General features: G+C 46.5%; 1 protein-coding gene across 5 annotated transcripts in view; it reads left to right on the plus strand.

Moving 5' to 3' along the window:
* LOC106576444 (ankyrin repeat and sterile alpha motif domain-containing protein 1B) overlaps window positions 1–17321 on the plus strand; it is a 324199-nt gene that overhangs the window by 212802 nt on the left and 94076 nt on the right. For 4 of the 5 annotated variants that reach the window (XM_082964025.1, XM_045699996.2, XM_082964026.1 and 1 more), the window contains exons 17-18: window positions 437–515; window positions 2018–2124. In XM_082964025.1, the coding sequence (XP_082820151.1) occupies window positions 437–515; window positions 2018–2124 (186 nt within the window). Of the gene's footprint in view, window positions 1–436; window positions 516–801; window positions 2125–17321 lie in introns of those variants that run through there. The other variant, XM_082964028.1, reaches the window with a different exon arrangement.

Raw genomic sequence — 17321 nt, forward strand, 5'->3', positions numbered from 1 at the left:
AGGTCTAGGGTCAGATTCCTGCTGTGGAATCCTCCTGTAGACGAGCTTAAAGGTAACCTAGATGGTTACTCTTTCTCTCTCTTTCTCTCTCTTTCATGCTTTCCCATCCATCTTCTCTCCTCCTTTCTCTCCCTCTTCTTCCTCATTCCTCCGAATCTCCCCCTTTCCTCCTTCAGTCTCCTCTGTCCTCCTTGCCTGTCAACTCAATACATTTCAAAGGTGATTGATTGCCATTCATTAGAATTTATAACGACCATGTCACCAATTTACATATAGGCAGCTAGAGATACAGCATGAACATTTTCTAAATTGCAACTCTCTTTCTCCTCTCTCTCTCCTCTCTCTCCTCTCTCTCTCTCTCCTCTCTCTTCTCTCCTCTCTCTTCTCTCTTCTCTCTCTCTCCTCTCTCCTCACTTCTATCCTTCTCTCCATTCAGATTGATAAGATAATGAGCTCCATTGGGGCTGGCATCAGCACTGGCACGGGCTCAGAAGGGATCAAGGAGAATAATGCAGGTAAACAGATAGTCAGAAACTGCACTGAACTTCCACACACCTCCTTTCTCCTCTATCTCATTCTCTCCCCTCTCACCTCTCTCTCCTCCTCTTTCCCTCTATCTTCCCCCTTCTTTCTCCATCCTCCTGCCTCCTCTCTCTCTCCTCTCTCTCTCTCTCTCTCTCTCTCTCTCTCTCTCTCTCTCTATTTCCCCTTATCTCTTTCCTCCCGCCTCTTCTCTCCTGTGCATGTGAAGCATTCCCTTACCATGGTAACCACTTTGAGAAATGCTGTTTGCGCTATGTGCTAAACCTGCTGTCTCCCACCAACGCACATGCACCCGCACCCACATTGTGTGTGTTGGGGCAGCTCAGCTCAGGCTCATCTGATGGCTATTGCTATCTGAGCATGGCACTGAGATAGAGGGGGACAGAGAGGGTGAGAGAGAGGGGGGAGAGAGATATCGACGGAGAGAGAGAGAAGGGAAAGGGAGCGATAGAGGGAGAACCAAGATGAGAGAGAGAGAGAGAGAGAGAGAGAGAGAGAGAGAGAGAGAGAGAGAGAGAGAGAGAGAGAGAGAGAGAGAGAGAGAGAGAGAGAGAGAGAGAGAGAGAGAGAGAGAGAGAGAGAGAGAGAGAGAGAGAGAGAGAGAGAGAGAGAGAGAGAGAGAGAGAGAGACAGAGACAGAGACAGAGACAGAGATCGAGGGAGGGAGAGAGAAGGGAGAGCAGAGAGATCGAGGGAGGGAGAGAGAGTGAGTGAGAAACAGGAGAAGGGAGGGAGGATAGAAAGAGGAGGGGAGAATGGGAGAGGAAGGCAGAGTGGAGAGAGAGAGAGCGGGGGAGAGCAGAGAGAGAGAGAGAGGAGGCTGCATCCAGTTGAGTGTGGGAGTACTTGATAAAGAGAATTCTACCAAGCAGGCAGCTCTCCCTATCTCCTTCTTTCTCTCTCGCTCCTGCTCACACACACACACACATACACACGCACACACACTCGTACACATACACAAGCGAAGCGAACAGGCAGGCAGGAGCAACAGCTGAGAGCGTGAAAGGAAAGCAGCAGCAGCAGCAAGACACACGCATCTATCGGATCTATCTTACCACCTCCCAGCCTCTGCACCCTCTCTCTCATGGATCTTACCCCCAGGACGGCACCTCTTCTCTGGATCTAACCTTAGCCCTCTCCCCTCTTTTCCAAATCCCTGGATCTACCTCCAACCACCCTAAACTTATCCCCCTTGTGCCCCAGCACCCTAGCATGCTTCGCCCCTCCATCCTCTCCCCGCAGCCATGCTCATAACCCTCAGCCAAGCCTAACCCCAACCCCCCCATCCATCGTACCATCCTCCCCCTCTCTTTCCCCTCTCCTCCACACTCATCCTCTACCATGGCGGGCTCGTTCGACAGCCACATTGCCCGCAACATGATGTGGCAGTGCCAGCTCTCCCAGCCTGACTGCCGGTGTTACCGGGTGGATGGCTACTCCCTCCTGAAGCGTCTGCCCCTTCACCCCCTCATAGGTCCCCGGTGCCCCATGCAGTCTGTGGGCCAATGGCTGGACAGCATTGGACTGGTCCAATACGAGAACCACCTACTGGCCAACGGCTTCGACAACGTGCAGTTTATGGTGAGTGGAGAGGGGAGAGGAGAGGAGAGGGGAGAGGAGAGGGGAGAGGAGAGGAGAGGGGGAGCGGGGGAGAAAGGAAGTTGTGTCTAGATTTTGTTACTTTTTGTTGGGTTTGTGTCGTTTTCTTGGTTTTCTGTCTTCTATAATTTATCTTTCTCAATCTCTCTCTTTATCTCTTCTTCTCTTCTACTCTCTCTGTCTCACCTTCTCTTCTACCCTCTCTCTTTCCTTCTTCACATTATCCTTGTCTATTCTCTCATCTGCTCTTCTTTTCTCCTCTCCTTTCCAAGCTCACTCTCTCTCTGCTCCCTTCCTCTCTTTCTTTCTTTCTGTCTCTCCCTCTCTCCTCTGTCTCTGTATCTCTCTCTCTCTCTCTCTCTCTCTCTCTCTCTCTCTCTCTCTCTGTTTACTGCTCTCTTTCTCTTTCTGTTCCTCTCCTCCTATCCTTCCTGTTTCTCCATCTCTGTACTTATTCCACTCAATACAACCCCAGTCCCACAAGACAGTTGCACAACACACAGATTACTTACAAAACACACACGCAATAAACGTAATCTAACACACACACAAATCTGTGAACTATCAGTGTCTTCCACTCTTTTATCTTCCCATCACTCCTTTTTTCTGTTCTTTCATCTCTGGTAGCGTGGAGAGAGAGACTACATGTGTATCATTTAGTATGCGTGAACTTTCTCCATGACATTTCACTGTTTGTGTATTGATCTCTCTGTGACAGGTCACACATGTTTTAGCTTGGCCTGTACTTTGACATGTGCATGATTAAAACTCATCATACGTGACAGGGAGCTTGTGGTATTGGTTCAAGACGTGTGTGTGTGCGTGTCAAATCACATTTGTCGCATGCTTCGTAAACACATGCTTGCGTGTGTGTGTGCTCTGTTTCTGAAGATCATAAAACAGTGTGCAGCACCGAGAGAGGGACAGAGGGAGAGAGTATACAGATCTAGAGAGAGTGAGACCAAGGTAAAGAAATAAATAAAATATTGAGAGGGCGTGGATGACCAAGAGAGAGACAGAGAGAGAGGAGAGAGAGGAGAGAGAGAGAGAGATTCCTATTCCCTCTTTTACAGCTTTATCACATAACCGAACATTTGAATGATGATACAAAAAGACTCAGTGCAACCCTGCGTGTGTGCCTGTGTACTTCTCTGTTACAGCCCCTGCCTAATCTTTATTTATGTATTATACAAGAGCGGATGTCCAATTGACATTCAAGCTAGCAGCCACCATGACTGTATCTCCATACAGAATGAGTTTCATGGCACGCTAAGGCTAAAGTACATTCTCTTAATAATCCAGTTGTATTGGCTAGCAGTCTGAGTGCAATGTAACGATAGATATATAACATGTTGAGCTGCAATAGGATTTTTTGTTTGCTCAACATTTGGGCATATTCTCAAGTTGAAATGTATGTTCACTCATCCATTAGTTGTGGACATACAATTCAACTTGAGAATGTATTCTACCTTATTTGCATATTTCCCTGTGTGCCTCTAAGTTAGTCTCTCTATGACAATACATTACATACAGTATATCATAAGACCTTTCTTTGAGGGCCTAGTTACACCCTAACTCAGTGGTCTGAAACTCCTGGTTTACAAGCCACAACAGGCCTGCAAGTCACATATTGCTGGCTTGCAAAATTATGTGTACAGTAGTTCCTATTGGAATTTTAATCACCCGCAACCTGCATTCAGAATCAGGGCCCCAGACTGCAACAGTTTAGTCACATTGGCTGTGCGAGTAAAAAATATGTATTAGTCGCATCGGTGCTTGCTGCTCATTCTACATGGTCATCTTACTCCAAACGTCCTATTTGTTTAGGAGGCTAAAACCATGATTTGGTCAAACAGTAATGCGCATTATCCTCAGAGATGGCCGCCTCGCTTCGCATTCCTAGGAAACTATGCAGTATTTTGTTTTTTTATGTGTTATTTCTTACATTGTTACCCCAGGAAATCTTAGGTTTTATTACATACAGTCGGGAGGAACTATTGGATATAAGAGCAACATCAACTCACCAACATTACGACCAGGAATACGACTTTCCCGAAGCGGATCCTCTGTTTGGCCCACCACCCAGGACAATGGATCGGATCCCAGCCAGCGACCCAAAACAACGGCGCCGCAGAAGGGGCAGACGGAGCGGTCTTCTGGTCAGGCTCCGTAGACGGGAACATTGCGCACCGCTCCCGAGCATACTACTCGCCAATGTCCAGTCTCTTGACAACAAGGTAGACGAAATCCGAGCAAGGGTTGCCTTCCAGAGAGACATCAGAGACTGTAACGTTCTTTGTTTCACGGAAACATGGCTCACTCGAGACACGCTATCGAAGTCGGTACAGTCACCTGGTTTCTTCACGTATTGCGCCGACAGAAACAAGCATCTCTCTGGTAAGAAGAAGGGCGGGGGTGTATGCCTTATCATTAACGAGACGTTGTGTGATCATAACAAAATACAGGAACTCAAGTCCTTTTGTTCACCTGACTTAGAATTCCTCACAATCAAATGCCGACCGCATTATCTACCAAGAGAATTCTCTTCGATCATAATCACAGTCGTGTATATTCCCCCCAAGCAGACACATCGACGGCCCTGAACGAACTTCATTTGACTCTATATAAACTGGAAACCACATATCCTGAGGCTGCATTTATTGTAGCTGGGGATTTTAACAAGGATGATCTGAAAACAAAGCTCCCTAAATTTTATCAGCATATCGATTGCGTGACCCGGGCTGGCAAAACCCTGGATTATTGTTATTCTAACTTCCGCGATGCATATAAGGCCCTCCCCGCCCTTCTTTCGGTAAAGCTGACCACGACTCCATTTTGTTGCTCCCAGCCTATAGACAGAAACTAAAACAGGAAGCACCCGTGCTCAGGTCTGTTCAACGCTGGTCTGACAAATCGGATTCCACGCTTCAAGATTGCTTCGATCACGTGGACTGGGATATGTTCCGCATAGCGTCGAACAACAACATTGATGAATACGCTGATTCGGTGACCGAGTTTATTAGCAAGTGCATCGGTGATGTTGTACCCACAGCATCTATTAAAACATTCCCCAACCAGAAACCGTGGATTGATGGCAGCATTCGCACAAAACTGAAAGCGCAAACCACTGCTTTTAATCAGGGCAAGGTGACCGGAAACATGACCGAATACAAACAGTGTAGCTATTCCCTCCGCAAGGCAATCAAACAAGCTAAGCATCAGTACAGAGACAAAGTAGAGTCGCAATTCAACGGCTCAGACACGAGAGGTATGTGGCAGGGTCTACAGTCAGTCACGGACTACAAAAAGAAAACCAGCCCCGTCGCGGACACCAACGTCTTGCTCCCAGACAAACTAAACAACTTCTTTGCTCGCTTTGAGGACAATAGAGTGCCACTTACACGGCCCGCTACCAAAACCTGCGGGCTCTCCTTCACTGCAGCCAACGTGAGTAAAACATTTAATCGTGTTAACCCTCGCAAGGCTGCAGGCCCAGACGGCATCCCCAGCCGCGTCCTCAGAGCATGCACAGACCAGCTGGATGGTGTGTTTACGGACATATTCAATCAACCCTTATCCCAGTCTGCTGTTCCCACATGCTTCAAGAGGGCCACCATTGTTCCTGTTCCAAAGAAAGCTAAGGTAACTGAGCTAAATGACTACCGCCCTGTAGCACTCACTTCCGTCATCAGGAAGTGCTTCGAGAGACTAGTCAAGGACCATATCACCTCCACCCTACCTGACACCCTAGACCCACTCCAACCTCAGGAGGCTCAAGAAATTTGGCTTGTCACCAAAAACACTCACAAACTTTTACAGGTGCACAATCGAGAGCATCCTGTCGGGCTGTATCACCGCCTGGTACGGCAACTGCTCCGCCCACAACCGTAAGGCTCTCCAGAGGGTAGTGAGGTCTGCACAACGCATCACCGGGGGCAAACTACCTGCCCTCAAGGACAACAACCACCCGAGCTACTGCCTGTTCACCACGCTATCATCCAGAAAGATTTCTGGCTTCCAGGTGTCTTTTATACAGGTAACGAGCAGAGATTAGGAGCACACTCTTAAAGGGAGTGCTCCTAATCTCAGTTTGTTACCTGTATAAAAGACACCTGTCCACAGAAGCAAGCAATCAATCAGATTCCAAACTCTCCACCATGGCCAAGACCAAAGAGCTCTCCAAGGATGTCAGGGACAAGATTGTAGACCTACACCATGCTGGAATGGGCTTCAAGACCATCGCCAAGCAGCTTGGTGAGAAGGCGACAACAGTTGGTGCGATTATTCGCAAATGGAAGAAACACAAAAGAACTGTCAATCTCCCTCGGCCTGGGGCTCCATGCAAGATCTCACCTCGTGGAGTTGCAATGATCATGAGAACGGTGAGGAATCAGCCCAGAACTACTCGGGAGGATCTTGTCAATGATCTCAAGGCAGCTGGGACCATAGTCACCAAGATAATTGGTAACACACTACGCCGTGAAGGACTGAAATCCTGCAGCGCCCGCAAGGTCCCCCTGCTCAAGAAAGCACATATACATGCCCGTCTGAAGTTTGCCAATGAACATCTGAATGATTCAGAGGACAACTGGGTGAAAGTGTTGTGGTCAGATGAGACCAAAATGGAGCTCTTTGACATCAACTCAACTCGCCGTGTTTGGAGGAGGTGGAATGCTGCCTATGACCCCAAGAACACCATCCCCACCGTCAAACATGGAGGTGGAAACATTATGTTTTGGGGGTGTTTTTCTGCTAAGGGGACAGGACAACTTCACCGCATCAAAGGAACAATGGACGGGGCCATGTCCCGTCAAATCTTGGGTGAGAACCTCCTTCCCTCAGCCAGGGCATTGAAAATGTGTCGTGGATGGGTATTCCAGCATGACAATGACCCAAAACACACGGCCAAGGCAACAAAGGAGTCGCTCAAGAAGAAGCACATTAAGGTCCTGGAGTGGCCTAGCCAGTCTCCAGACCTTAATCCCATAGAAAATCTGTGGAGGGAGCTGAAGGTTCGAGTTGCCAAACGTCAGCCTCAAATGACTTGGAGAAGATCTGGAAAGAGGAGTGGGACAAAATCCCTCCTGAGATGTGTGCAAACCTGGTGGCCAACTACAAGAAATGTCTGACCTCTGTGATTGCCAACAAGAGTTTTGCCACCAAGTACTAAGTCATGTTTTGCAGAGGGTTCAAATACTTATTTCCCTCATTAAAATGCAAATCAATTTATAATATTTTTGACATTTTTCAGGATTTTTTTGTTGTTATTCTGTCTCTCACTGTTCAAATAAACCTACCATTAAAATTATAGACTGATCATTTCTTTGTCAGTGGGCAAACGTACAAAATCAGCAGGGGAGCAAATACTTTTTCCCCTCACTGTATACAGTACTCTATACCATCTACTGCATCTTGCCTATGCCGTTCGGCCATCACTCATTCATATATTTTACATTTACATTTACATTTAAGTCATTTAGCAGACGCTCTTATCCAGAGCGACTTACAAAATGGTGCATTCAGCTTATGATATCCAGTGGAACAACCACTTTACAATAGTGCATCTAAATCTTTTAAGGGGGGGGGGGGGGGGGGGTTAGAAGGATTACTTTATCCTATCCTAGGTATTCCTTAAAGAGGTGGGGTTTCAGGTGTCTCCGGAAGGTGGTGATTGACTCCGCTGTCCTGGCGTCGTGAGGGAGCTTGTTCCACCATTGGGGTGCCAGAGCAGCGAACAGTTTTGACTGGGCTGAGCGGGAACTGTGCTTCCTCAGAGGTAGGGGGGCCAGCAGGCCAGTGGTGGATGAACGCAGTGCCCTTGTTTGGGTGTAGGGCCTGATCAGAGCCTGAAGGTATGGAGGTGCCGTTCCCTTAACAGCTCCGTAGGCAATCACCATGGTCTTGTAGCGGATGCGAGCTTCAACTGGAAGCCAGTGGAGAGAGCGGAGGAGCGGGGTGACGTGAGAGAACTTGGGAAGGTTGAACACCAGACGGGCTGCGGCGTTCTGGATGAGTTGTAGGGGTTTAATGGCACAGGCAGGGAGCCCAGCCAACAGCGAGTTGCAGTAATCCAGACGGGAGATGACAAGTGCCTGGATTAGGACCTGCGCCGCTTCCTGTGTGAGGCAGGGTCGTACTCTGCGAATGTTGTAGAGCATGAACCTACAGGATCGGGTCACCGCCTTGATGTTAGTGGAGAACGACAGGGTGTTGTCCAGGATCACGCCAAGGTTCTTAGCACTCTGGGAGGAGGACACAAGGGAGTTGTCAACCGTGATGGCGAGATCATGGAAGGGGCAGTCCTTCCCCGGGAGGAAGAGCAGCTCCGTCTTGCCGAGGTTCAGCTGACAGACATGCAGAGATGCGATTCGCCGCCTGGTTATCAGAAGGGGGAAAGGAGAAGATTAATTGTGTGTCGTCTGCATAGCAATGATAGGAGAGACCATGTGAGGATATGACAGAGCCAAGTGACTTGGTGTATAGCGAGAATAGGAGAGGGCCTAGAACAGAGCCCTGGGGGACACCAGTGGTGAGAGCGCATGGTGCGGAGACAGATTCTCGCCACGCCACCTGGTAGGAGCGACCTGTCAGGTAGGATGCAATCCAAGCGTGGGCCGCGCCGGAGATGCCCAACTCGGAGAGGGTGGAGAGGAGGATCTGATGGTTCACAGTATCAAAGGCAGCAGATAGGTCTAGAAGGATGAGAGCAGAGGAGAGAGAGTTAGCTTTAGAGAGAGATTTTAATGTACATATTCTTATTCATTCCTTTACACTTGTGTGTGTAAGGTAGTTGTTGTGAAATTGTTAGGTTAGATTACTTGTTAGATATTACTGTATGGTCGGAACTAGAAGCATTTCGCTACACTCGCATTAACATCTGCTAACCATGTGTATGTGACAAATAAAATTTGATTTGATTCCTGTAATGACACTTTTTGCCCTGCCCCTCTGCCTGTTTCGCTGGGGCCTGCTGCTGTGATGAGACACTAACTCCCTCCCCCCTGCGCACCGGGAGTAAAAAAATGTTTCTGGTTGTAGGCTATAACATTTCAAAATCCATTTGCGGGAGAAACACAGATTTGGAAGCAGCTAATGTTGTCGCACTTGAAAATAGAGAGAGGGTTCTCAGATTTCTGTAGCTATACTTTTTATTTCTCAACTCTCAATATTGTGCTCTATAGAACTACACTGCTCAAAAAAATAAAGGGAACACTTAAACAACACAATGTAACTCCAAGTCAATCACACTTCTGTGAAATCAAACTGTCGACTTAGGAAGCACCACTGATTGACAATAAATTTCACATGCTGTTGTGCAAATGGAATAGACAACAGGTGGAAATTATAGGCAATTAGCAAGACACCCCCAATAAAGGAGTGGTTCTGCAGGTGGGGACCACAGACCACTTCTCAGTTCCTATGCTTCCTGGCTGATGTTTTGGTCACTTTTGAATGCTGGCGGCGCTTTCACTCTAGTGGTAGCATGAGACGGAGTCTACAACCCACACAAGTGGCTCAGCTTATCCAGGATGGCACATCAATGCGAGCTGTGGCAAGAAAGTTTGCTGTGTCTGTCAGCGTAGTGTCCAGAGCATGGAGGCGCTACCAGGAGACAGGCCAGTACATCAGGAGACGTGGAGGAGGCCGTAGGGGGGCAACAACCCAGCAGCAGGACCGCTACCTCCGCCTTTGTGCAAGGAGGAGCAGGAGGAGCACTGCCAGAGCCCTGCAAAATGACCTCCAGCAGGTCACAAATGTGCATGTGTCTGCTCAAACGGTCAGAAACAGACTCCATGAGGGTGGTATGAGGTCCCGACGTCCACAGGTGGGGGTTGTGCTTACAGCCCAACACCGTGCAGGATGTTTGGCATTTGCCAGAGAACACCAAGATTGGCAAATTCGCCACTGGCGCCCTGTGCTCTTCACAGATGAAAGCAGGTTCACACTGAGCACGTGACAGACGTGACGGAGTCTGGAGACGCCGTGGAGAATGTTCTGCTGCCTGCAACATCCTCCAGCATGACCGGTTTGGCGGTGGGTCAGTCATGGTGTGGGGTGGCATTTCTTTGGGGGGCCGCACAGCCCTCCATGCGCTCGCCAGAGGTAGCCTGACTGCCATTAGGTACCAAGATGAGATCCTCAGACCCCTTGTGAGACCATATGCTGGTGCGGTTGGCCCTGGGTTCATCCTAATGCAAGACAATGCTAGACCTCATGCGGCTGGAGTGTGTCAGCAGTTCCTGCAAGAGGAAGGCATTGATGCTATGGACTGGCCCGCCCGTTCCCCAGACCTGAATCCAATTGAGCACATCTGGGACATCATGTCTCGCTCCATCCACCAACGCCACGTTGCACCACAGACTGTCCAGGAGTTGGCGGATGCTTTAGTCCAGGTCTGGGAGGAGATCCCTCAGGAGACCATCCGCCACCTCATCAGGAGCATGCCCAGGCGTTGTAGGAAGGTCATACAGGCACGTGGAGGCCACACACACTACTGAGCCTCATTTTGACTTGTTTTAAAGACATTACATCAAAGATGGATCAGCCTGTAGTGTGGTTTTCCACTTAAATTTTGAGTGGGACTCCAAATCCAGACCTCCATGGGTTGATAAATTGGATTTCCATGGATTATTTTTGTGTGATTTTGTTGTCAGCACATTCAACTATGTAAATAAAAAAAGTATTTGATAAGATTATTTCTTTCATTCAGATCTAGGATGTGTTATTTAAGTGTTCCTTTAATTTCTTTGAGCAGTATATTTTATAGCCAATACATTTGATATGGCATTGAGATACAGATAGTGTGAAATACACAGTGGGTAGTAGGCTACAACTACAATGTATTTTTAGGACATTGCATTTACTGTTAGATTAATACATGGCTGCATTACAAGCAGCTGGTATTATGTTTAGAGTTAGTGATCTAGCTATAGTGTTTTTTTTGTTTCCTCTTACTCAGGTGGTGAATTAGCCCCAAATAAATTAGCCTATGATTTACATTTACATTTACGTCATTTAGCAGACGCTCTTATCCAGAGCGACTTACAAATTGGTATTAGCAAACATAAATATTTAGTCAAATAAAATCTTATTGGTCACATGCGCTGAATACAACAGGTCTAGAGACTTTACAGTGAAATGCTTACTTACAAGCCCGTTGCCAACAATGCGGAGTTAAAAAGTAAGAAAAATACAAAAGTAAATATTAACAATAAATTCATCTCTATTGAACAAAATACAAATCTGGAGCCCTATTTTAACATTAAAATATAACAACAATAGCCAAATTGTCAACCCAAAATTCATGAAAATCACTGAATAAGGTTGCACATCAAAATATCTTGCATCATGCATTTCTGCATGGATACGTTAGATGAAACCACTTATTTATTGAATACCATCTGTCGTCTATTACACCTCTTAAAAAAGCATTGTGAACGATTCTGTAAGTGGTTAATAATTGTTTCTATTCTGTGACGCTACAATTTTTCCGGTTGCGACCAAAATATGGTCTGATGCTTCCAATTGAAAAAGTTAGTGGTTCCAGTGCCACCAGGGGAAAATGTTAGTGTGGAGCCCTGAGAATGACTGCCGGGGTAGGGAAGATTCATTCATTAGACTACCTAAATCATCTAAACTGGAACAGCCATCTCAGTAACTGTTGCAGTAAACCCAACTACTAACAGATTGGATTAGTTTAGAAACGTTTTATTTATTTTTGTGTAGTATAAGACGAATCAACCTGTCACGTCCTGGCCAGTATAAGGGTTAATTGTCATTTTAGTTTGGTCAGGACGTGGCAGAGGGTATATGTTTTATGTGGTTCAGGGTGGTGTGTTAGTTAGGAGGGCGTTTGATTTATTATTCCGGGGTTTTTGGGCACTGTTCCTTGTTTACGTATTTCTATGTTGATCTAGTTAGTTGTATGTCTATGTTTGGTTAATTGGGGTGGACTTCCAATTGAAGGCAGCTGTGTGGTGTTGCCTTTGATTGGAAGTCCTATATTAGTTGGGTGTGTTTGTCTGTTTAATTGTGGGAGATTGTTCTGAGTTTAGCCTTGTGCCTTGCCAGACTGTTTTGTTGTTGTTGTTGTTGTTGTTGTTGTGTTGTTGTTGTTGTTGTTGTTGTTGTTGTTGTTGTTGTTGTTGTTGTTGTTCGTGAGTTCGTTTCGTTTTGTTGTTCATTTAGTTTGTAAATAAATACACAAGATGAGCATCCACATACCTGTTGCGTTTTGGTCCTCCATTACCAACGACAACCGTGACACAACCGATCAATGTACATGCAAAAACACAGGTATTATAACAAACACTTCTGATAATCAACCTGTAATGGAGCATGCTGGGAAATATGATAATGATGGGTGTGGTTTTAAGCAAACATGAGTTTGTAATTTTAGTCAATAAATCTTGAGCAATCTAAAATCTGGTGTCGAGCAAACTAGAAATCGTATTGCAGCTGGTTGCCTTGATATTTATAGGTTGAATCCACTTCAGTGCTATTTTGAAGTCCACTCAACTCACAGAATAATGCTGATTAAGCAATTGGTTAAATTAATTTTTTACAGTGTCATAAATTCAGTAGTATTGGTTTGGCTGGTGTAGGATATGGTCGATTTATTTTATGCAGAGAGAGAGAGACTGCCTATATGAGTCTGAATACAGTTAATTTGGAAAGTATTCAGACCCCTTGACTTTTTCCACATTTTCTTACGTTACATCAATCTACATACTATACCCCATAATGACAAAGCAAAAACAGGTTTTTATAAATTTTTGCAAATGTATTACAAATAAAAAACGGAAACATCACATTTACATTAGTATTCAGACCCTATACTCAGTACTTTGTTGAAGCACCTTGACGTCGATTACAGCCTTGAGTCTTCTTGGGTATGACGCTACAAGCTTGGCACATCTGTATTTGGGGAGTTTCTCCCATTCTTCTCTGCAGATCTTCTCAAGCTCTGTCAGGTTGGATGGGGAGCGTCACTGCACAGTGATCTTGTAACACAAGATCATTGATAAACAAAGTGGATGAATTTGAACTGCTTCTTCAATGAGTAAATTAATGAAACTAGGGCCCACGAAAATTTCCTAGATGAATCTCTTTTCATTTAAAACTATCAGCTGTTCAGAAATGACAGGTCCAGGGGATGAGAGGGGGCGTGGCTATGTATGTGAATGACAGTATGCAGGCAAAGAGAAGAACTGACCTAGTGAAAGAGGAATTTGAGTGTATGCAGCTTCAGCTCTGCCCTAAACGACTCCCCAGCTCAGTTTCAACTCTGGTAGTGGGAGTACTCTACCATCCATGGGAAAATGAGAAAACACTTCAGCAGAACACTGTGGATTATCTCATCAACACTATTGATGTGATCAGGATGTTCTCTCCCCAAATGGGGCTCATCCTGTGTGGAGACTTTAATCACCTGCCTATCAAGTTGCTGACAAACTCCCATCCAGACATGAAACAAGTGGTCAAAGACAAGACCAGAGGGGACTCCATCTTAGATCTGATCATTACCAAGATGAAGAATCACTACAACACCCCCACTGTACTTGCTCCTCTTATATCCAGTGAATAAATGTCTGCTGTTCTCCCCGAACACAACATCAGGAGGGAGAAGCAAGGTGCAGCGGGAAAAAGGACATCTGGTAACCCAGAACAGAAAGGAGGCCTTAGCACGATGTATGGCCAGTACTGACTGGTCTGCCACATATGGGGTGGAGAGCATCGATGCAAAGGTGGAGACGTTCAACTCCTGCATTCAAACTGCACTTGATGTATGCATGCCAATAAGAAAACAGCAACACTGGACAAGCCCTGGATGACTGTAGGAATAAAAGCTGCCATCAGGAAAAGACAGAAGATTTTCAACAGATGGGGAAAAACAATGAAATGGAGAAAATACAGAAACACAGTGCAAATGCTTATCAAGGAAGCAAAAACAAACTAATACAAAACGAAAATCCAGGACCTAAAGAAGAAAAACCTTAAAGGATGGTGGGAATTCAAAAAAGGACTGGGATGAAAGAAAACATCAGGAGGGAGAATACAGGTGGAGGGAATTGAAGACAAAGACGTGGCTGATATTTTAATGAATTTTTTGCTGAGGGGTGGATAAGCACCACACCACTTGCCATCTTCCTACAAGTCAGGTTGAGCTGTGCAGCATTGGCCAGATAAAGCAAGCTCTGACCAGACTCAGCCCACATAAGGCGTGTGGGCCTGATGGCATTCCAGCCTGGCTACTAAAAGAGCAGAAGATCTAGCCCCTGTCATCACACACATAGTTAACACCTCTTACTGGCAGGGGACTGTTCCTGCTGCCTGGAAGACTGCCAATGTGTGTCCCATACCTAAAGTGTCCAACCCATGTACAATGAGTGACTGGAGGCCCATCTCTCTAACTTCATGCCCTTGAAAAATCCAGGAGAGCTTCATCAAAAAAACTCCTGGTTGACCGCTACAGACTCCAGAAAACCAACAATGGTGAGGGTGTTACTTGCTGATATGTCCAAAGCCTTTGATCGAGTAGATCATGCAAAGCTCCTGCAACATCTGTCTGACATTGAACTGTGTCCAAGGTTACTAGCCTGGCTCCACAGCTACACCACAGGAAGAAGTCAGAGGGTGATGGTTACTAGCCTGGCTCCACAGCTACACCACAGGAAGAAGGCAGAGGGTGATGGTTACTAGCCTGGTTCCACAGCTACACCACAGGTAGAAGACAGAGGGTGATGGTTACTAGCCTGGCTCCACAGCTACACCACAGGAAGAAGGCAGAGGGTGATGGTTACTAGCCTGGCTCCACAGCTACACCACATGAAGAAGACAGAGGGTGATGGTTACTAGCCTGGCTCCACAGCTACACCACAGGAAGAAGGCAGAGGGTGATGGTTACTAGCCTGGCTCCACAGCTACACCACATGAAGAAGACAGAGGGTGATGGTTACTAGCCTGGCTCCACAGCTACACCACAGGAAGAAGGCAGAGGGTGATGGTTACTAGCCTGGCTCCACAGCTACACCACATGAAGAAGACAGAGGGTGATGGTTACTAGCCTGGCTCCACAGCTACACCACAGGAAGAAGACAGAGGGTGATGGTTACTAGCCTGGCTCCACAGCTACACCACAGGTAGAAGGCAGAAGGTGATGGCAAATGGCACATTTAGCCCTTCAATGCAGAGCAGGCGAGAGCAGGCTGCAGTGCACCTGGTGAAGGACATGCACACTTTTGACCATCCACTGAATGACCTGCTCCCTCCAAAAAGAGGTAACTGCACCACCATGCTCCTGAGAAACAGCCACGAACTGTCATGTATAACTGCTCGTTCGAACTGCCTGCGAAACACCACTCTACCCACTGCATTTCTTCAGTTTTATCTGTGAGCAAGAATAAATAAACTATAACTCAAACAGCTATTTTCAGGTCTGTTTGATCGGGTTCAAGTCCGGGCTCTGGCTGGGCCATTCAAGGACATTCAGAGATTGTCTCAAAGCCACTCCTGTGTTGTCTTGGGTGTGTGCTTAGAGTCGTTGTCCTGTTGGAAGGTGAACCTTCGCCCCAGTCTGAGGTCCTGAGCGCTCTGGAGCAGGTTTTCTTCAAGGATCTCTCTGTACTTTGCTCCGTTCATCTTTCCCTCAATCCGGACTAGTCTCCCAGTCCCTGCCACTGAAAAACATCCCCACAGCATGATGCTGCCACCACTATGCATTACCGTAGGAATGGTGCCAGGTTTCCTCCAGACGTGACGCTTGGCAGTCAGGCCAAAGAGGTCAATCTTGGTTTCATCAGACCAGAGAATCTTGTTTCTCATGGTCTGAGAGTCCTTTAGGTGCCTTTTGGCAAACTCCAAGAGGGCTGTCATGTGCCTTTTACTGAGGAGTGGCTTCCATCTGGCCACTCTACCAGAAATGCTTGATTGGTGGAGTGCTGCAGAGATGATTCTCCTTCTGGAAGGTTCTCCCATCTCCACAGTGGAACTCTGGATCTTTGTCAGAGTGACCATCGTGTTCTTGGTTGTGTTCTTGGAGTGACCTTCTCCCTTGATTGTTCAGTTTGGCCGGGCGGCCAGCTCTAGGAAGATTCTTAGTGGTTCCAAACTTCTTCCATTTAAGAATGATGGAGACCACTGTGTTCTTGGGGACCTTCAATGCTCAGACACTTTTTGGTACCCTTCCCCAGATCTGTGCCTCAACACAATCCTGTCTCGGAGCTCTACGGACAATTCCTTTGACCTCATGGCTTGGTTTCTGCTCTGACATGCCCTGTCAACTGTGGGACCTTATATAGACAGGTGTGTGCCTTTCCAAATCATATCCAATCAATTGAATTTACCACAGGTGGACTCCAATCATGTTGTAGAAACATCTCAAGGATGATCAATGGAAACAGGATGTTCTGGAGCTACATTTTTAATCTCGTAGCAAAGGGTCTGAATACTTATGTAAATAAAGTATTTCAGTTTTTTATTTGTAATAAATTAGCAAACATTTATAAAAATCTGTTTTTGCCTTGTCATTATGAGGTGTTGTGTGTAGATTGATGAGGGGAAAACACGATTTAATCAATTTTAGAATACGGCTGTAACGTAACAAAATGTGGAAAAAGTGAAGGGGTCTGAATACTTTCAGAATGCACTGTACGTGTGTGTGTGTGTGTGTGTGTGTGTGTGTGTGTGTTTGTGTTTGTGTGTGTGTAATAAAGGGTTTTGTGGGTGTTAGGTAGCCCTCCTCCTCCCACCATCTGTCTCTGCTCGCTGTGACCTGCATCTGTTTCTCCGGTTTCCCTGGTAACTGCAACACCAGTCTGCTGAGCCATGCAAGGTTCTGTACAGGCAGTTTAGATCTCTTTGTTGTGTGTGTGTGTGTGTGTGTGTGTGTGTGTGTGTGTGTGTGTGTGTGTGTGTGTGTGTGTGTGTGTGTGCACGTGCGCGCGCCATCCATCTAAATTATAATTTTGACATAACCCCCACTGACCTGCTGTAATGACGAGTTTATGAGAATGAGCTTCTGGCCATTGGTCATGTCCCATCACTGAGCTCCCATTAAATCTGTCTGTCTCTTTCTCTCTCTCACTATCCATCTTTCTCTCTGTCTGTCTGTCTGTCTGTCTGTCTGTCTGTCTGTCTGTCTGTCTGTCTGTCTGTCTGTCTGTCTGTCTGTCTGTCTG

Source organism: Salmo salar, chromosome 17, assembly GCF_965601325.2.
Source record: "Salmo salar chromosome 17, fSalSal1, whole genome shotgun sequence".
Lineage (NCBI taxonomy): Eukaryota > Metazoa > Chordata > Actinopteri > Salmoniformes > Salmonidae > Salmo > Salmo salar.